Consider the following 22,117-nt stretch of genomic DNA (forward strand, 5'->3'; position numbering starts at 1 on the left):
AGGGAGACCATCTTGAAAATGGCCGAGTGTCTCAGAAGAGATAAAGGTAAAGTAGGCCATAACTTGACATCCCGTCCGAGGTTCGCTGGCTACAACCCTAGGTTTTGTTCATAGGATCGTGTCAGATGTGACAAACTCCGAGGTATTTTAATCCATGGGGAAGGACCTGTAACCCTGACTTCCATGGCATGAAAGCCAGCTTAGATTAATTTTTTTTGCCTAGATCACAACATGTTGACCGTACACTGGATTTGAAACTGGTTCCCCAGTTCCAAAGTCAGAAGCTGTGGCCATTAGATAACATCTCCTCCCAAGTTATTGTACTGTCAAATTTTTTCTACTTGCTTTGAATCTAGAGGTTAGCAAATTGCATCATCTCTCACCCATCTAAGATAAAGAAATTTAAATCGCACCTTGAAATAAAACGTTGAGTAATGTTCAATTCTTATTTTGAAGTGGCTGTAGTTTCATTTACAATATAATAGAAACTCCCAGTGAATTCCAAAATAGAGGCCAAAACGCTAAGAAACAGGTGCCGATTATAAAGACCAATGTAATTCCTGAAATACACAAGTCTTTTTCATCAATATTTTTATAATATTAAGATGTTTTGAATAGCAATTTCAGTCTGTTTACTAATATTTCAAATTTTATTAATATTATCATAAAAAGATTTTCAGTATTAGACACTCGGTTAGCCCCCATCATCTAAGGAAAAAAAGTGCATCGAAGAAGTCACCCTTTACCCGCCATAAAGCCCCATTTTGCTAATGCCAAAACAAGTAAAGGCTTTCGTAGGGTCAACAGAGGTTGCTGTGGCTTATAAAGCATAGCTAGAATATCCCTGTGCCTTTACTTGCTGTGCATTGGTCACTATAGTCAAACAACTGGGTGAAATTAATATTTTCGAGGGTTGGAGATCCTACTGGAAAACCTGACTGTGGTGTCAAGCAGAGATGTGTACTATTTACCTATTTAGGTAATTTGGAAGAGAGATTATTTTCTCACCCAAATTAGTGAAATTACCACCTTGTACATCTGCAAGGTCCTGTAACACATTCATGTAGGTCCCCCCAAGGTCCTCCCTCAGCCCCACCCTCGTCAACACCTATATGACGCCACTGGCCGACAACGTCCGCATCCATGAACTCAACATCATCTCCTATGCCGACAACACCCAACTCATCCTTTCCCTCATCGATGACCCTGCCTCCACTAGATCCAACTTCAGGAATGTCATGATCAGCGTCGCCAACTGGATGAGGTCCAACTGCCTGAAGTTGAACACGGACAAGACAGGAATGCTCATCTTCAGAAACAACACCTCACCATGGGATGACACTTGGTGGCCCGCCGCACTTGGATAAACACCAATCCCCGCAGACCACGCACACAACCTCTGCATCATCCTCGTTAGCCAACTCACCATGAAGCAACAAGTCAACGCAGTGTCCTCCTACTGCTTCCACATCCTCCACATGCTCCTAAAGATTTCAGATGGATCCCCGTCTACACCAGAACAGTAACCCAAGCCCTAGTCTTCAGCCGACTCGACTAGGAAATGCACTCTACGCCAGAACCACCACACAGCTCCTCAAACGTCTCCAAACTATAGAGAACACCGCAGCCAGACTCATCCTCAACCTTCCCAAAATGACCAGTATCACCCCTCACCTCAGAAACCTCCACTGGCTCCCCGTCCAGAAGAGTTGCCAGTTCAAGGTAATGACCTTCGCAAAGCCCTCCACAACATCAAACCAAACTACATCAACCATTACCTGACTTTCCACCAACCAGCCAGACAACTCCAATCCACCTTCCTCGCCCTTGTCCCACACATATGTTGAAGCCGCTGTGGAAGTCGTTCCTTCTCCTACCTCACCGCCAAATCCAGGATAGAGCTTCCCCTTCACGACAAAACGCAACACCCTCCCTCATCGACTTCAGTAGAGGACTCAAGACGTGGCTCTTCAGCTAGATGCCATCACAATCTCAGTGACTGGATACCCCCCTCCACTCCCAGGGGTGATAACCACGCTTTACAAATACATGATTGATTGCTTCCCTTCTTTGCTACAGGATTTGAGGCGGTGGGTTGCAATTTTCGAGGTTGAAGGTTCAGTAGTGATAGCAGAGGCTGTTATGATCAGGCAGATGCCACTGAAGCAGGGAAACAAAGATGTTGTGGCAGAGGAACAGTGAGTCACATGTGCAGCAACACACAGTGGATGCACATTGGCCCTTACACCAATGTCAGCATTGCTCAGGAGCGATCACAGGTGCAGAGCAGAATTTCAGAGGTGCATGCACCCTCACACTAGAGCCAGTGTCACTCAGAGCCAGTGCTCCTGCATCTGGATTCTTATCCAGATGCAGGAGCAAAGGGCAAATCCATTCCACCATGATCAGCATTGCGTGTAGGTCTCTAGTCAGGATGAGAAGTAGCTGTAGACCACTAGTGTTGACAGAGAGAGTTGCACTGAACTTCTCACAGCTAGGCTCTGGGCTTGGCTTTAATCTGAAGCTTGGCAGATTTTCTACATGCTAGGCAGTAAATCTACTTATTTGATTCAGGATGTGACTGCAAACGATTCCCCTCATCCCACTCAGTCTGTGGGTAAATTATCTTTTTCTGCAACTTACATATTTTGTGCTAGTGATCTCAGCCTTCCTCTACAAACAGGCACATAGTACTTCAACGTAGAGCTCACACTGAATAAGAAAGAGGGGTCTCCTTTACCAGTGAAATTTCGGTATTACAATGGGAACAAGACCTCTTTAGTAGTAGAGGTTTTGCTCTGAGGGATTAGGTGATTAATCCATCAATTCCTTTAAAATATTTAGCAAAAATGATGGTGTAGATTATCTTAACCATAGGATTTCAAATATGATAACATTTGCCCGTAATGTTTGGCTACTTTAACATAAAGCTTGCAAGTATACATTTATTTTATGAGTGGGTATAATTAACATTTGTTGCTACAATGCAAAAGTAGAGAGCACAATACCGCCAACACTTTGTAACTGATGTAGTGGGGAATTTAATACCCCCATTAATTTGCATTGAAAAGGCGTTAGTTTCAAGTGTCAGAAAGGTAAACTAATGACACTTATGGGTTATAAATAAAACAATGGAGAGTCTCCCGCCTAAACTGACAACAGCATGCAGAGACAGCATCCTTAATTCTGACCTACCAAGCAGCTGCAAATGGTCGAGTTATATTCTACTCTCAATAAAGTGTCACAAGACACTAAAAAACGAGATTTCAAATATAAATATCACACACAAGAAAACTGAATATTTTGTACCTACCACGGTTAAAAAGTAAATGATTATTGTTGGGTTTTTTCCAGTTTTACGTACCGCTAACTTGGTCCAAGGGCATTAGAAAACTTTATACAGGAGAACCGTATTATATTACACGATTTTGTTTTTAATTGTATGTTGTACTGTTGGCTTTTTCTTGCGCTATATGGACGCATTCAAATTTCCATTAAAGAGGACATAAAAAGTGAATGAAAGTAACATGTTGTTGCATGTGACCTTCAAATACAAAGGAGCCGTACTTGTAATCCATTGCCAGCACAAATATTATTTGCCGTGTCTGCTGTACTTGCTGGAAAAATTCAATAACTTGGGGCCCCTTTCGGTTCTTTTGGCACGTATTTGCAGGAACTGAGCCAGATTTCGGCGGCACTGGAACACTACAGTTTACAACCTCCGCCCTGTTCCCTTCTTCGCCCAACTCACACTAACTAAAAGAAGTGTGACTTTCATTCTTCCTGCTGCTGCTGCCTGAAAGCGGCTATTAATATCGAAAACGTCTGTTGCTGGCAAAGAGCGCCCTATCCCTCCCACTTTCTTCACATCAAAGGCCGTGCAACACCACCACTTTTCCAGATCACTTACCAAAACTGTCATACCGAAAGGCAGAGCCCACTTCCAGTACGTTCTCAGTGACTGACGCATTAAAATAAAGGAATACGTTACCTTTCTGAAATTTCTATCGAGGGGAGAAACTAACGGATAAACCAGAACCTACCCATTTCACATAAAATAGTTCACACAAAAAATGACGTCTTGCCTGGTCATAACATGGCCGCCGACGTTGACCCTGCCGGGAGGAGTTTGGCCACCTGGGTTGAAGCACAAGAAAGTCTAGCCTACCACTAGTTGACGCCCGCCCCTTAAACCGCATCCTGTCAATCAAAATAAGTTTATCCAATCGAATGCCTTTTCTTCCCGTTCCTCCCAAGCGATTGGTGCAATCACTTTCCATTGGATGTGGCAGTGCTCCCGCTACTCGGGGCGAGCTGTGCTTGAGATTTGCTTGTCCGGCAGCGCGCAGGGCGCTTCCGCTGCTATCGAGGTATGCCACCGCAAGGATTTGTGGTCAGGAGGGGGACATGATCGTGGCACCGCTCCCCGGGGGTGCTCGGTGCTGCCAACCATGTGGTGCCTGCACTGCAACTCAGAGAGAAGCCAGTCGCTGCTTGAACTGGAGCTGGACAGCTGGTAAGGAGATGCCTTTACTGCCGCTCAATCCTTGTATGTGCAACGGGGCTTGTCCGCTGCTCACAGCTTATAGCTCTATCGTAGGCAAGAATCTTGCCTGCTGGAGTACACAGGGCATGTCTGTGCATTGCAATATAAGGCAATTCTACAGCACATCTGAACATCTTATACTGTTTCATTCAGGGGGGGGTCATCATTTTAGTGAGCTGTCGGCTGAACAGAGAGCATGCCAGATCATTAAATGCCACGACTGCCTGGTACCCACCATTTATGCTTGTACATTACATGATGGAGTTCTTGCTGCACAAGGAAAATATGCCTTGAATAAAAGTGCTGTCTCTTGCAATCAGTGTATTGCTGGGCAATGTTTGCTGAAGCAGCTTGTTGCACAAGGGACACACCCTACACGTATGATATGCATGTGAACATCTTGTAGCGTCTGCATTCGCCGTTAATCTACAGAATGTGCTCGGGATGCCTTTTGGAAAGGAAGCGAACGCGTTGAGCTTTGTGCAGCTCATGTTTGGAAAGGGCATGAATGTGCTGCAGAAGCTGCGTGCCGCTCACGTTTCGTTGCAGTCTACAGACGCTACATGCAGCTCACATGACATGTACTGACATGTTCTGTAAGGAGTAGAAGTTAAAAGCCGCATAGAGGCTACCCACTTGTTTTCCTGATTTTGTTACACCTGTTGGCACCATTGTCTCGGTTACCCATCATTGACAGAGCTTGCAGGCGGCACATTGGACATGACTATGTGTCACTTAAAGGTTGGACAGGTTCCAAGCAAACATGCATAGCGTGTATGCATATGCTTCTCCTTAGGTCTGAAAAGCATATGAATCATGCAGATGCTTCTTGTAATAAACCGAAGAATTTCCATTCATCCAAAGGTCAAAAAATATATGTGAGACATAGGAGACTTAAGGGCCCCTCGTCACCTTCTGCAGGGGTGCCCCATCATTTTTTGATATGTGGAAATGTGGATTTTCCTGGTCAGTTATGTCCCCTATCTTGGACCCCAACGGTTCTATATGCATGTTACAAGTACATGTATGTTCCCTCCAGTTCCAGTTTCTAAGACGCAAACATATGTGTGTCTACCGTCAACATGTTCTCTGTCAGATCCGCCATCAAAGGGCTGGATATTCGATTCCTAAGTATGAAAGGCCACCGACTTTATATGGCTAAGTTACTCCATTTTTACAGTTCAGGCGAGTAGGCCCGATTCTGTCCTCAAAGCCTTTCCCTGCTCCCAGCCTCTGACAGCTTCAGCTTGAGCTCGCATCTGTATCCATGAACTTTGTCCTACTCCCTGTGCAGCTAATGGTGCCTGCCTCGGCTAGTTTTCGCATGCCTGCCAAGAAGCTGTATTTCACCTTCGAATTATCTATTTTGCTCTCCAGCCGATGCATTCCTGTCCAGTGATTTAGGTAAACATTTCCTTTAGCTCACAAGCAAGGGACTCAAACTTTCCGTCCTCCTGCAAGTGATTCATAGCCCTGTTGCTATGGAAAGTTTTCTGCCCCTCGCATCTCATATAGACACTTAGACGCTTGTACACGCACACAGTCAGTATAGAATAGATTCTGTCCGAGAGTCCTTCCTTGTGGATAACATAGTTCTCTAAACATAGGATGGTAGATATGATTTGGGATTAAGTTGACTTGACCCCCAGACTTCTCGTCTCCACATGTAGAGCTAAATGTCAAGTCCCCTTCACCCCCTAGTTACACGTCAATTACACGTCATGCTGCCGCGCGCGCATCTATGCCAAGTATTATCTTATAGATCCACCTATGTCTGATAATCCTAACCAATTATGTTTCTTTTATTCCTTATTACGCCTAGTTTCGATTATGTCACTGTCACGTCATTTTTCTTATCAAATGTTACGCCTTCTACATTCGTTTCATTGTAATGTACTTATTATAAAAATGCATGTATGTCAATAAATTATTGTACTTCACTTCCTGAACCCTCGTGGTGACGGAACCTGAAGGCCGCCCACTCGAGTCGGCCATTTTGAATGGAATAAAGCCCATTAGAGAACCTCTTATACCACGGATTCTGCCTCTTGTTATTTTGAGCTATTTTTCTTTATTTTAAGACTCCGTACGAAATTCAGTCAGGTAATATTTATTTTATTTACCACATAATGGCGCCCGAACAGGGACACTTTCTCATCTCACGCGCCGGCGGTGCGTTGCAGGCCCGGTCTCCTGCCACAGCTGGACGGACCATAAACGCGTACCAGCAGGATTTCCTGTAAGCTCCCTCCGGTCAAGCGGGGGCGACTGAGGCTGCGATCAACCCAGACGAGGCGGTGAGAAGTGCGAAGTATCCCGACCAGAGCCTAGCTGAGAGAGCAAGATCCGAGGTATACAGAGGCCCACCAGGTTTTCCGAAATCCCGATGTGCAGAGGGTCCGATGTCCGCAGTCGTCGAGTCCTGTCCATTCTCCGAGGCCTTCCGTTTCAAGGAGCTACTCGGTGAGTACCATCGCCGGGGAGGCGTGTTGACGTGCACATAGGTTGTGCCGGTCAAGACGGATTTGGGTACACAAATCCGGTCTGCACTGTTTAGCAGTGTATATGTACTGTTTAGCAGTATATCAAGTATTCCGAAGTATTCAGTTATTGTCAAGAATTCAGCGTGGTGATTAGTTAAGCAGACTGTCATCATTGTCGACCATTATTAAATGTTTAATGTTTAATGTTTAAAGTATTCAGAAAATGTCTTGCATATTGTGGTATGAATGACTGTTCATTGTTCACTGTTCATTATTGTTTTTCTCGTATTAAGTAAGTTCAAGAGTAAGTATCAGATTAGTTGTTAATATGCCGCTCTTCTCGAAGTTAAGACAGATTACCACCAGAAAAGGGGTGCTTGAAGAAGCAGTTCCTATTCCTCCTAGAGACACTCCAGGACATTTCATGTACCATAAACATGGCTTAGATGCCATATTGTTTCTCGATCTATGGGTAGATTATACCAAGGGATTACCAGAAAGTCAAAGGTGGCCCACAACGGGAACCTGGGATGCAGAGTGCATCATGAAAGTGGAGGAAGAGTTATGGAAAAGAAAGGTCAGACAGTCACAGAAAGACGCTATCGAGTTATGGCGTAAAGAATCTCATAGACGAACAGAAAAAGCACGTAGACAAGAAGAGAGGAGTAAAGAAAGTTCAAATAAAGTTCAAGGAAATCTATTAATTGAGGAAGGGATCCGAGTGAAATCAGAACAAGCAAATAGACAAAGTAATGCTCTTATGAATGGTATGTATCCCCTTCTAGCCGAAGGACTACCTAAGGCTGCTCCAGAGATACCAAAAGACTTGCCACCCCCATTATTTCCAATTAAGGTACATCCAAAAGGGCATCCCAGAACCGCAGAAGACGTTTTTCTTTCCTCATATCTAGATGATGCAGCCCCCGAGTATGCTAACGCCACACCACATAGACCGTCTGGCGGAGGGGTTCAACGTCAGGATCAGGTATCTGTCCCCGTACAACAGCAAGTCCCGACGCAAGCTTCGGCAAGCACATCTGTTTCCGCATCTGTCTCCGCAGTCGACTCTACAGGGGTAACAACACCCATAGTTGCTGTGTCACGTTCAACGAACCCATTCACACCCGACGCCCCAGATGGGGCCACGGGAGGTGCTAGCAGTACTTTTACACCACCTAGAATAAATAAACTTGTCTTTCAAGAGTCAGCACATTCACGTACACCTAAGTTCGTAAGTGAACGTGCGCTTAAGGAACTCCTTGTAAATTGTAGATATGACCCGGTGGTTGGTAAAGAGGATGAAATGGTTCTGGCATCATTACGTATCAGGCGAGCCGCAGAGTATTTAGCAAGGTTACCAGGGATGATTACGCATCTGGATAACATATATCATTTTGTTCAAACAGGACGAGATCCAGGATGTATTAACAGAGCTATGGAATTCCAGAAAGTAGAGATACAGGGGGAACTGTTACGTTTTCTCATAAACTGTGTGATCAGAAATCAAGATCGTCCGGGGGTAGACCCGAATGCAATGTTTACTCTTACAAGATGGAGTCAGGATATATCAGAAGGGAGACACGATAAGCAAAATTGTATAATAGCCATGTGCCGAAAAATCCGTAAAGAAATAGAACGTATTCATGAAGAGAGATTGGGAACAGACGAGTTTGAGCAAGATGAAGTGTCCGAATCAGAGACTTCCGCAAGACAGTCAGAAACCATAGCCTATGTAGGCAGAGGAAGATCCTGTGAAAATATTAGATGTTTTTCTGATCCTATACATTCTGTATGTCCAAATAATAGCAGAACGTATCCAACGCCTGTAATAAATCTGAAGTCTCCTGAACATTCGTTTCAAGCCGCAGATAAAATACTACGAGAACGAAGGGGTTACCACCTCCTCGATTCCATGGATGAGCAAGAATTAGCCAGATCAGCCGTTCACTGGATCGTTAGTCCTGAAAAATACGGTGATGAGACCGTAGCACACACGTTTCTCAATCTCAGTACAGATGAACAACGCTTAGCTGGAATCTATATGATTCAGCAACTCCTTATATTATATAAGAGCCAACATGCTGATCCTGGTCCTTTACCTGATATATTAACGGAACTACTCACGAACAGATGGAGAGGTTCTAGTAACAAGTTAATTAAAGAGATATTAGTGTCACGTAAACAGTATGTCCTTTTTGTAAGTCCGGATTCTCTCTCGCTGCCCCATAGAGAAAGAACGCCGTACTATATGGATAGACAAAATCCTTTACGAGAAGTGCACCCAATAAAAGGCGAAGACAATGAGTTTCACCGTGTATTTGTTTACACACCTATATCAAAAATGGAATTATTAGAAATGAAGAAAGTAGTACCTAGCCATGATAAAGACCCAGCGGGTTTCCACCGAGAAATTAAAGACATGTTACTGATGGGAGAGTACACCTTTCCTGATATTATGACGATATTAAAGGTGCTTTTGCCTGCTGGCATTTATGAAAAACTGAAAGAAAAAGAGTGGGAAGTGGGAGACCAAAAGATAGACTGGACAGCATTAGCAGAGGAAGAAAGGGGCCGAACTGCAGGTTCAGGGCTCGGGGATAAAGTTAAACTGTTACCAGGTTTACTAGTACAGGTACTGCCACGTTTATTAACTACAAAAAAGGAAGATTGGGGTGCAATCACAGCCTGTAAACAAAAGCAAGATGAAGACACAAGCGATTATTATGCTCGATTTGAAAAATGTTTTGGTATAAATAGTGGTATAAAGGCAAGTAGTGACTCATATCCACATTTATTTGTGACAAAATTAGTGGAAAATGCATTACCTCCAGTAAAGAATAGAATATTGAAATTTGAGAGTACCTGGCAAAGTAACACTCCGTCGCAAATGCTACAAATGTTACAGTATCATCACAATAGAATTAGGGATGAACAAGAACACGAGCATAGACGCATGAAAGATACAAAAATGAAAATGCTAGTTTCTCAGACAGTACCAGCAGATGGTCACAAAAAGGGTGTGACACATTCTGGTGATTCTGCAGTTCCTGTAAAAGGAACCTGCAATTATTGTAAACAACTGGGCCATCATGTACACGATTGTCCAGTCCTGAAACGTAATATAGCTACAGGCATTACAAAGGAGAGACCACGATTAGTTAGACAAGATCAGAATGAACAAGGAGCTATGCAGCATGGACAGTCCATGCCAGCCTCACAGCAACCTATACAGTTTGTGCCAGCTGCACCACCGTTGCCTGCTACTGCCACACAAACCGCAACACGACAACTGTATCAGACTGCACAGTATGAATACCCTGAATACCAGCGTTACGCATGAACCAGCCTAGAGAGGGAAGTTGACTTACCACTTATCGAGATTCCTGTAGATCAAGAAGGACCTTATGTATATAGTGAATTATTAGGTCAAGATAGAAAATTCTTACTCGATACAGGGGCAAGTCGAACAACTATAAAACGTAGTGAAGTTCCAGGGGCACCCCTCTCAGGCTCTCAAAATGTTTCCCTTGGTTTTTCAGGAAAACCTATTGTTAATGAAGTATCAAAGCCTCTACCACTTACAATAGGACCTTTGACACGAACTACAGATTTATTGCTTACTAAATCATGCCCAGAAAATTTGCTAGGAATTAAAACTCTGAAAGCACTAGGAGCCATAATATGTTGTTCTCCGGAAGGAGTAAGGTTGTTTTTACGTGATTTTAAAGGTCACTATGTGTCTAGAGACATGGATCCCCGACTACAGACTTTACCAGTACATCTATGGGCACAAGGCCCTACGGATGTTGGCTGCATGAACATTACACCCTATCGAGTCACACTGAAAGCAGGAGTAGTACTACCACGAATGCGACAATACAAGTTACCGCATGATGCTGTAGTGGCTTTGCTGAAAATCATTGATGAGCTAATTGCCCAGGGAGTAGTTGTAGAAACAGACTCCAATGTATGTAATTCACCGATAATTCCGATTCTTAAACGAACTGATCCTACTGCCCCACCAGTGTACCGATTGGTTATTGATTTGCGTGAACTAAACAAGTGTATTGTACCACAATTCCCTGTGGTCCCTGATATATCATCATTGTTGACAGCGATTGATTCCGAAGCAACATTCTTTACTGTAATTGATCTCAAGAATGCCTTTTTCAGCGTCCCAATAGATCCGGAAAGCCAATACTTGTTCGGATTCAGTTTAAATGGGCGCAGCTTTAAATTCTCACGCGCTCCCCAAGGATTTACAGAAAGCCCCAGCATCTACAGCCAAGCACTGAAACGAGAACTTGACAGTATCCACATGCCAGTCAATACAGCACTGCTTCAATATGTCGATGATCTGCTGATCACCGCGAGAAGCGAGCCAGAATGTGAAAAAGCTTCTCTGACAGTTTTACATTTCCTAGCCGACAAGGGGCACAAGGTGTCCCCTTCTAAGCTGCAATTCTGTGTTCAGCGAGTTATTTATCTTGGTCACTCGCTGTCCAAGGAGGGAAGGCAGCTTACACCAGATCGCATCCAGTTAATTGCTAACATGTCAATACCCCAGACACAAAAGGAGGTGCGAGCTTTCATAGGCCTCACTTCATATTGTAGGCAATGGATCCCTCAGTACGCATTTCTAGCAAAACCACTCATTCAGTTAACCACACAGGAGGCAGCCACATCGACTGTTCTCCCTTGGACTCAGGAACATACACAAGCTTTTGAAAGCCTAAAGGAAGCTTTATGTCAAGCACCTGTTTTAGCAACACCATGTTATAGCAAACATTTTACACTCTTTGTTACAGAACGCGAAGGTACTGCGTTGTCAGTACTCACTCAGGATCAAGCAGGATCGCGCAAGCCATGTGCTTATTTTTCCAGTACATTAGATCCCGTAGCTCAGGCTTTGCCTGCATGCCTGAAATCAGTGGCAGCGACAGCTTTAGCAATCAGACAAAGCGATGCCATAGTTTTAGGACACCCATTGACAGTACAAGTACCACATGCAGTAGAGGTTCTTGTGAACCGAACACAAACACAACACTTGACCATAGCAAGACTTACTGGTTATGAACTGACATTGTTTCAACCACACATAGAGATCCGACGGTGTAATACATTGAATCCTGCTACACTATTACCTGTAATTGGAACAGACCCACTAGCTCATGATTGTGTTGAAATCATTGAAATAAAGACGAAACCTAGACAAGACTTGACAGACGTTCCATTGTTAGATCCAGACCTGACGTTGTATGTAGACGGATCGTGCATGAGAACAAATACAGGAGATTTAGTGGCCGCGTATGCAGTCACAACAGACACTGAAGTTATTGAGACACATTGTATAGATACTTTGTCAGCCCAAGCAGCAGAACTTATTGCTCTAACACAAGCCTGTATTCAAGCCACAAATAAGAAAGTTAATGTATACACTGATTCACGTTATGCATTCGGAGTTGTACACGACTTCGGCGTGCTGTGGCGAGAGAGAGGTTATTTAACTTCCCATGGTGCCCACATTCAGCACGGACCCCTCATTCATGCCTTGTTAGACGCAATACATCTACCCACTGCTATATCGATTATGAAATGTAAAGCACACACGAAGGTTACTGATACCATTTCTCAAGGCAATGACTTAGCTGACAGAACAGCTAAACAGACTGCTCAGAATCGCACATTAGACATGACAAAGCCAATAGTTCAGACACCAACACAGTGTATGACAATTAAGGATCCCGCACTTGACGTAATTGACATACAGACACATGCCACAGCAGAAGAAATAAAGAAGTGGACTGAACTAGGAGGGATCCAGACAGATCAAGGATGGATGACGAAGGAGAAATCTGTATGGTTTCTCCCTGATTCCATGGTTCAAGCCATTATAGCTACAGTTCACAGTCCAGCACATTTAGGAGAGAAGGCTATGCTAGACAGCATTCAGCACATTTGGTTCAACAAACATTTACGAGCAGCAGCTAAACAAAAAGTTCGTACCTGTATGATATGTTGTCAGTTTAATCCAGGAAAGAGTGTTCCCGTAGAGCAGGGTGGATTTCAGCCTCCTGACCATCCTTTTGAAGTCCTCCAGATGGATTATATCCAGATGGAACGTTGTCGAGGATTCAAATATGTTCTCGTAGTTGTCTGCGCTCTCTCCCGTTGGACAGAGGCGTATCCCGTATCAGATTACACTGCCCCGACTACTGCCAAGCAGCTAGTTCGAGAATTCTTCCCACGGTACGGTTTACCACGTGTTGTATATTCAGATAACGGCCAGCCTTTCTCATCCGAATTAATGAAACATGTCTCACTTTTGTTGGGATATCAGTGGAAATTCCACTGTGTCCGACACCCCGAGGCAGCAGGTCTCGTGGAACGACATAATCAACTTTTAAAAATCAGATTGTCTAAAATATGTAAGGAAAAAGGTGTGGACTGGATAGTAGCCTTACCAGTTGCGCTATTCTACATGAGAATGGTAGCACACTCTCGAACAGGGCTATCCCCGTATGAAGTGATCTTTGGTAGACCACCGAATATGTGGGGGACGCCTATACCCCGTAAAATAACTGATGTTGACTGTAATATGCTGACAGATTACCTGGCTTCCTTGATGTCTGCACTACAATCTTCTCGTTCACAGGTGGTCGCAGCTTTTCCTGACAACACTGAGGTGAAACCCCATGACGTGGTCCCCGGGGACTTTGTCCTGGTTCGGAATTTTGATAGGAAAAGCCAATTGGATCCTAGGTGGAAGTTGCCTAAGCAGGTCCTGCTGACGACCAGAACAGCTGTGAAGATCGAAGGACGGAAAGGATGGGTGCATTCCACCCATATAAAAAAATTTCATGGACTACCTTCAGATATAGACACTGTGCCCCGCACTCCCTCACAGACTGATTCAAAACTTCCTTTTGTTGAACAAAATGACTCTCAGTGCTATAAACAGAAACTCAGGTCCAGATCTAAACTGTCGGACGATTTGATTGTTTAAGTCCTCTCCAAGGTGAAGCGGTTGAATCTGTCCCGACATGTATCCCTTAGGTCTGAATGATGTAGAGTCCAGAATCGTAATGAAACGACATGCTTATTGTAAATTACTGCGTAACCACTGTATTGTGACTTTATTAATTTTGTTTTCCTTGAGTTTTTTAATAGTTATTGCAAGTATATTGTTGCATATGTATTATCCTGTTTCTAAACGTGTTTTCAATATAACTAATGAACATTCTTTTAGTGACCTCCCGCCACATGAGTTGTCCTATAGACTTGCGCTGCGTAATAACACATTCATTAGTATGTTACATCATTCCCATCAGACTAGTAATGCCACCAATTGTTGGGTGTGTGGCCGACTCCCTCCCTATCAGAATAACAAAGGAGTTCTGCCTTTCTTTCCACATCCGTTCACACACAATGGCTCCTGTGGAGCATGGTTTAGTTTATTAAATTCCATAGACCCAGACACAGCAGTTTATCAACAACATTGGATATGGGGAAATCTGAATCTAGTTTTATTCAAAGTCTGTCACCCTAATAAGGAGGGTCACCCCAGTAGAACAGGAACTGATTTAGAAAATGAAGTGTATAAATTAGGTAATTTTACGCCTAATCTTATGATTTTGAATGTCAAATCCGAAGTTGAACTAATTCTGCCCACTATGTCAGTATTTCCAGTTAAGGGTGAATTATGTGTGAGAAAAGTTGGTTCCATACACATGGGCCATAGCCAATGCGTTACTACAGTAGAATATAGTGATCAAGGCAAATCTTCATTTAGAGCTTCTCGCCATTCTTACTTCATATGTGGTCAGACGGCATATATGCGTCTGCCTCTAGATTGGGATGGTACCTGTTACATCGCATTCCTTTTGCCACCTGTTTTTCTAGCTCCTCCTGATTATTATCGAAATGTTCATTTAGTACACAATAGAGAGCGAAGAGATCTCCCAGTTGTCGATTATACTGAGACAGCATGGGACAAGTATGTAGATTTCAATAAAGGTATCTTTCCCTATATAGGTACAATATCAAATAGTAAGCTGATACGCAGACTCACCAAGACTCTTGAAGCTGTAGTAAACGAGACTATAGCCGCCCTAGGCAATCTGACAGAGGAACAATCAGTGATGAGAATTGTTGTTCTCCAGAATCGTCTTGTCCTTGACGTCATCCTGGCCGATAGGGGCGGAGCTTGCAGGGTCATCGGATCCAGCTGCTGCATTTTCATACCAGAAAATTCGCCATCTGTATATAAAGCTATAACACGCCTTCATAAGATTGTAAGCCAGATACACGAGAATCCAGGCACTTGGACGTGGTCCGGGTGGTTTTGGAATGTGATATCAGCCTGGGGATGGAGAGTTCTATCTTTCCTAGGTATTGGCCTTCTTATGCTCTTCAGTTGTTGTCTATGCCTGCAATGTGGACCAGCGATTTGTGGTCTGTGTGCCACATCGTGTATTCCACATCAAGGTTTTGGCTCAAGATCCCGGAAGAAGAAAGAAGAAGAAATGATGCTCCATGAGCAAATCGATGGAATGATGAAGATTGATATCTCTTGAAGGGCAAGAAGGGGACAAGGAGGGAATGTGGAAATGTGGATTTTCCTGGTCAGTTATGTCCCCTATCTTGGACCCCAACGGTTCTATATGCATGTTACAAGTACATGTATGTTCCCTCCAGTTCCAGTTTCTAAGACGCAAACATATGTGTGTCTACCGTCAACATGTTCTCTGTCAGATCCGCCATCAAAGGGCTGGATATTCGATTCCTAAGTATGAAAGGCCACCGACTTTATATGGCTAAGTTACTCCATTTTTACAGTTCAGGCGAGTAGGCCCGATTCTGTCCTCAAAGCCTTTCCCTGCTCCCAGCCTCTGACAGCTTCAGCTTGAGCTCGCATCTGTATCCATGAACTTTGTCCTACTCCCTGTGCAGCTAATGGTGCCTGCCTCGGCTAGTTTTCGCATGCCTGCCAAGAAGCTGTATTTCACCTTCGAATTATCTATTTTGCTCTCCAGCCGATGCATTCCTGTCCAGTGATTTAGGTAAACATTTCCTTTAGCTCACAAGCAAGGGACTCAAACTTTCCGTCCTCCTGCAAGTGATTCATAGCCCTGTTGCTATGGAAAGTTTTCTGCCCCTCGCATCTCATATAGACACTTAGACGCTTGTACACGCACACAGTCAGTATAGAATAGATTCTGTCCGAGAGTCCTTCCTTGTGGATAACATAGTTCTCTAAACATAGGATGGTAGATATGATTTGGGATTAAGTTGACTTGACCCCCAGACTTCTCGTCTCCACATGTAGAGCTAAATGTCAAGTCCCCTTCACCCCCTAGTTACACGTCAATTACACGTCATGCTGCCGCGCGCGCATCTATGCCAAGTATTATCTTATAGATCCACCTATGTCTGATAATCCTAACCAATTATGTTTCTTTTATTCCTTATTACGCCTAGTTTCGATTATGTCACTGTCACGTCATTTTTCTTATCAAATGTTACGCCTTCTACATTCGTTTCATTGTAATGTACTTATTATAAAAATGCATGTATGTCAATAAATTATTGTACTTCACTTCCTGAACCCTCGTGGTGACGGAACCTGAAGGCCGCCCACTCGAGTCGGCCATTTTGAATGGAATAAAGCCCATTAGAGAACCTCTTATACCACGGATTCTGCCTCTTGTTATTTTGAGCTATTTTTCTTTATTTTAAGACTCCGTACGAAATTCAGTCAGGTAATATTTATTTTATTTACCACAGATACACCACTGGAACAAACAAATTAGGGTTACGTTTTGTGCGCAAGAGCCGTTTCTTTCCAGCTTGAGCCAAAAGTAGAAGTTTGAAGGCGAATAAATGTCTCACCCGTTAAGTCTGTTTATATAAATGTGTTAATGGTTTCCAGCTTTACTCTGTCTTTTTCATTGTTGGTTCACTTTATTCGATTTCATTTTTGTTTCCATGAGTTGTAATGGGTGTTTGCTTGAAGCACAACTTTTTTGCGTCTCGCCTAGGCGGCGCTTACGCTGTCTCTTCGAGACATGCTGTATTCAGGATATGGGCATTAAGCTCTGCCCACTTTCCGGCCTTTTTTTTTTAATGGCTCCTGTTACTATCCTTTGTAAATTGTGGCTTTTCATTGGTCAATAGGCTTAATAGCCCCTCCTTAGTACCCCCTTTTCTGTTGTTGTAACCTCCCATGACGACTGTCCCTCTTACTGTGCTGTTACTTGGTATTTTTTTTTTTTACAGTCCGTGAGGACTATTTTGGAAAATGACTTCCTCCTATTGCAGGCATGACATGTTTTCCTGCAACCGCTTTATCATTTAAGCTGTGTGGCTACGCTTTAACTTATTTTATGTTTTTTGATTCAAGAATGGCGGCCACGCTATTAACGCTGCTCACGCCAAAATATATCTTCTTTAAAGCACCGTTGTTTTAAGGCGTGCTTTGATTTATTTTTTCAAGCGCAAGGCACACTTTAGGTCCCAGAAGGGCGGCCGCACATTTATTTTGTTATCGCCCAAATCAACCAACACAGTCAACAATTGTGCCTGCGGCTTGTAACCCCTTATTCCCGTCCCCACCCCTGCGCTTTAGGTTTAAGTACAGCGCCGTTTTTCACTTTACTTTTTAACACGCCTGCTTTACCTTTAAGAATGGTGGCCACGCCTTTTTAAAATTTTGTTATGTGCAGCGCACTGGCATGCCACATTTTAGCTCGAACAAAAGCAGCCACGCGCCTTTCTTATAGCACGGTTCGCCAAATCTTTTTTTTTTTAAATTGAAATTAAACTTTGTTAGGCAGCGGCATGCCATGCTTGATGTTCATGGTGGCCGTCCACTTTCTCCGCGGCTCAAGCTGCCTCCTTCCCCCACCCCTCAGGAGAAAGGGCTGCCATTACAGTCCACCCGCCTGCAGCTGAGCCGGCCCCTCACAGCAGGGGACTTGAGAAAGCTGCTCCCCTGCTGACGGGAGAAGGGATACCAGGCCAAGAGTGGAAGGATCATTCCCTGCAGATACGGTGTGTACAGCAAAGGGGAGGCAGGGCCCTGTGCACAGCATGCCCCTCCCTTTTAATGTATGGATGTCTTTGCTGCAGATTGTGTGTTGTTTGTGCTTCTGGGTGTGTTTTGGCTTTGCTTTCCAGTGCATATTAACCAAAGCACGGCATGTAAGGCTTGCAGCTGCTGTACTTCCGTAAGCCTTCCAGTGCATACTAACCAAAGCACGGCATGTAAGGATTGCAGCTGCTGTACTTCCGTTGAGTGGGCCCTGAGAATCTGTAATGTTGGGCTAGGTGGAGTCAGGCGAGCACATTCACAGCCCTTGATTATTACAGTCAAGCTCTCGCCGTTGTAAGATGAAATTCGCTTATAATACAAAGTACATATTCAAGGTTGTTTCTGCAGCTTTTTCCACCTCTGAGTCGACAACAAAGTGTGGCAGCATGAATGTTACGATTAATACAAAAACAGTTTTGAGGCGCATAAAAGATTATTTCATTGCAAACGAGCGAAAACAAGAGAAGGAACTGCTTGAAGTCCAAAAACTTTGTTGACATTAAGGAGCCAGCTTTGGTTACTTTTTTCCTTGCTGCCTTTCGTAGGTTTCACTTTTAATCACCTTGAAACACTGAGAATCACAGCTTCCCCGCAACCACAAAGTGAGATCCTGAGCGCGTGTTCCAATACCTTCTTTCTTTTATTTACAAAGATAATGGTCGTACAGGAATGGTCTGAGCACCAGCTGTAAAACAAGCATTGGCATAGCCAATAGGTCTCGCCTTTGGGACCTTATAAGTGTTTAGTTATCCAGCACAATATCCTTGGTGCAACAACATCAACTGTTGCATGGCTAAACACTTATAAGGTCCCAAAGGCATGACCTATTGGCTATGCCAATGCTTGTATATTTTAAGTCTATTTGATCCCCGCTAATGCCATATAGGTGATCTGGTACCAATTAATCGGAATGAATGCAAACGTTTGCAAACTCCTGGTAAATATTTTAGTGGTTTACTGTAATAAAGAGATCATTGGGTTTCACACAGCCCACACCTTATCACTTCCCTTGCCACATAGTAAAATATGTTTGTAAATACACCTTAGAATTAAATAAATCTCAGCACAAACGAGAAAGGCATGCAAATGTTATACTGCATGGAGTACTCCAGAATAGCTATCGAGTGGCAGTGATGAACACTAACAAATTTCCCAGGCCGGACCTCACGCAAATATTTGCATGCCTTGATGCCTTTGGTCATCAATCTACCCAGCTTTATCTAACCGTCATACTGACCATAACCAATCTCTTATCTCGTTGCACATGATTGGTCAACGTCAGAGACATCAATCGTCTAAAATGTGCATAGTGCAGCTATGGTTCTCGAACATCTCCGGTCCGGTCTGCATTGTACTTGGTGGAGGAAGGTTGCTGCTAGAGGCCGAAAGCACTCATTCATGGAAAATGTTAAAAGCTTCACACGTAATTGTTGCACTCGCGTAATAGTTTAAACTAACTGTTGCCTCAGGAAGATGCATGCGCTCACAGTCCACGCACTACAAAGTCTCAATTTAGGAAAATTGTAATTAAGGAATTACTATGTAATAGGTCTTAAGAAACAAAAGCAATGTGCCGACATTCAAAGTGGAGGACTACAAAAAAACATGCAAGTGTAGCCCTTTAATGATGTTACCTGACTGTTTGCCTTTGCCAAGCCTGGATTAATGTACAACAAAGTGGTGCCACAAAACTGCTAGGCGTGTTCACTCGGGAATAAGGAGGGGCCGGGTGCGACTGTTGTGGGCGGGGGAAGGGGGCTGGGTGAGACAGAAAGAGGTAACTTTGAAGCGGTACTTAAAATTAAAAAGAAAACCAGCATTGGCCGCGCAGCCGTGAAAGTGACACGGCCATGCGGCCCGCAAAAGTGAAAGTGATCGTGATCAAAGACAGATGGCGGCTGTGTGCGTGCACGCTCGCGTGAACGGAGGTGCTAGCCCTCCAAAAGCCTGTCGCAGCCCTTTGAAAACCCACACACTAAAAGTCTTGCCTGACCCAGCGAATGCTCTGGGTCAGGCGAGACCTAAACAGTGCAGCTAGTATTGGGCACCATATTGCAGGCTGGGAGCGTACACAGTCTTCTGCACATTTGTGTGCCTGGGGTACCCTTTGTAATGAAACTGGAGAAGCTTCTGTGCTTCCTGGTCGTCGTGTGTGGGATGTTGAAATGCCTCTTGATTTGTTTTTTTTGTTATAGTACCCGAGGCTTGTGTGTCTGTAGCATACACGGAACACGGACAACAGATATGAATGTTCTGTTGTGTTTTCGGCCTCCACATAATTGCACTCCAACCACATACATCCACTCCACTACAAACCAAAACACATGGGTTAAAAAACGTAGAAGGGCAGGCTGGTGCTTGTTAGCTTACTCGTCATGCACTTGAGTTGCCAACTGCTTAAGGGGCAATTAAGAGGATGCTAAACCCCTTTCTACACCTGTTTATAACAGCATTGGAACCAAGTCAGTTGCACAAATGACAGCCTACAGTGTGCATTTGGAATGAAGTCTGCAGTCCACATGACATTGCATCATGTGCATTGGAAGTGAGTCTACTTGTACACTTGACAGTAGTTTATGAGCATGTCAGAAAGTCTGCTTTACGCATGACGGTGCATCACGTCAACGGTTGCTTCCTAGGAGTATCTGCAGTTTTCCTTCTAATTCGCATGCCATGAATGGTCCACAGAGACTGCCATTCGGGCCACAGTAAGGGAAATTAACTTCTCAGTTCATTGTAATACTTGTAAACTTAACAGGCAAGCTGCCTGTTTTGCTTTGTAACTAGCCAGCTTAAAATCCACTGTGCATTGCACTGTACTGACATTTTGAAAGCTTTAGCTTTTGTTTAGGTCTGTTTCTCTCCAGCGACTGTTCCTTGTGTGGGATGACAAAACCTCAAGAACAATGTTTGTTTTATTTAATGAGCACCAGGCATTTCTATTGGGGTAGAACCCCTGCGGAGCTCGGTAACACCTCTTATTTGAAATACATAAAATCAACATATGTACGAGCGCCAGTTTAGTTTTTATTTAGGGTTGACTTTGTTGCACAACCACTTCACATCGACCCCCCCCCCTTGCACCCTATTATTGCCACCTCAAAATCATCACATTGATTAAACATGAAATCGAAATATAATCATATTGACTAACTAACCACCACATCAACAGGACCAGTGCAACAATTTTGAAATATATAAAGGTTATAATATATTGAAAATACACAATTATTTAAACCCATTTTAAATTTTAAAAAAGGGAGGATCCCTCTAACTGTGTATTTACCCATTTTGTTTTTATAAAACAAAGATCCATCCAAAGTAAGTGTAAAAGATGTAATGAAATACAGTTTATCAATTTGAAAGAGGTTGGGGTTTAGTTTCTTTTTTTTAAAAAAAAAAACATTTTTTTAAACTAACTAAAGTAATATTATTTATTTACTTTAATTGGGGTTCGTGTTTAACACTTTTATTTAATTGTTCTTCTGTATATTCCAAGAACATCTACAACATACCAGGAGAAACTTAAACCTTTTTATGTCCAGATTAATTGCAAAAGACTGTAAATGACTCTCCATTTACTTAGGGCCTTATTACGAGTTTGGCTGTCCATAAGACTGCTGAACCCATGGTGACGGTCCGCCCACCGCCACACTGCGGGCTTGCTCGCAGTATTATGAATCTGGCAATCAGAATGCCACAGGACTGCTGTGACTGCCGGGATCAAGGATCACGCGGCGGTCGCGCAGCTGTCAGGAGCACTAATATGCTGGCAATGCTGCTGCGGCACCTCCAAGCATATTCGGATTTGCCTGTCCACCCCCCTTTTCATGGTGGTCAGCCCACCATGAAATGGGTGGCAAAGAGGCAACAAAGGGGGTCCTAACAGGATTCCCCTACCGCTCCTGTACTTGGGGGTTCATGTGGGGGGGGACACGTAGTGCCCCTGATTTTGCACCCCCAGTTTTACATGCCATACGGTGTAGGAAGGTGCAG

At 43.7% G+C, this 22,117-nt stretch overlaps 1 protein-coding gene across 17 annotated transcripts in view; it reads left to right on the forward strand.

The window, feature by feature from the left end:
• The window catches only part of IQSEC1 (IQ motif and Sec7 domain ArfGEF 1), a 787,671-nt gene that overhangs the window by 561,380 nt on the left and 204,174 nt on the right, over window positions 1–22,117 (forward strand). The window contains exon 1 of one of the 17 annotated variants that reach the window (XM_085624816.1): window positions 4,284–4,516. The exons of 15 other annotated variants lie outside the window; for them this stretch is intronic. In XM_085624816.1, the coding sequence (XP_085480942.1) occupies window positions 4,284–4,516 (233 nt within the window). Of the gene's footprint in view, window positions 1–4,283; window positions 4,517–22,117 lie in introns of those variants that run through there. One more of the 17 variants, XM_085624827.1, reaches the window with a different exon arrangement.

The sequence above is a fragment of the Triturus cristatus genome, chromosome 9, assembly GCF_964204655.1.
Source record: "Triturus cristatus chromosome 9, aTriCri1.1, whole genome shotgun sequence".
NCBI lineage: Eukaryota > Metazoa > Chordata > Amphibia > Caudata > Salamandridae > Triturus > Triturus cristatus.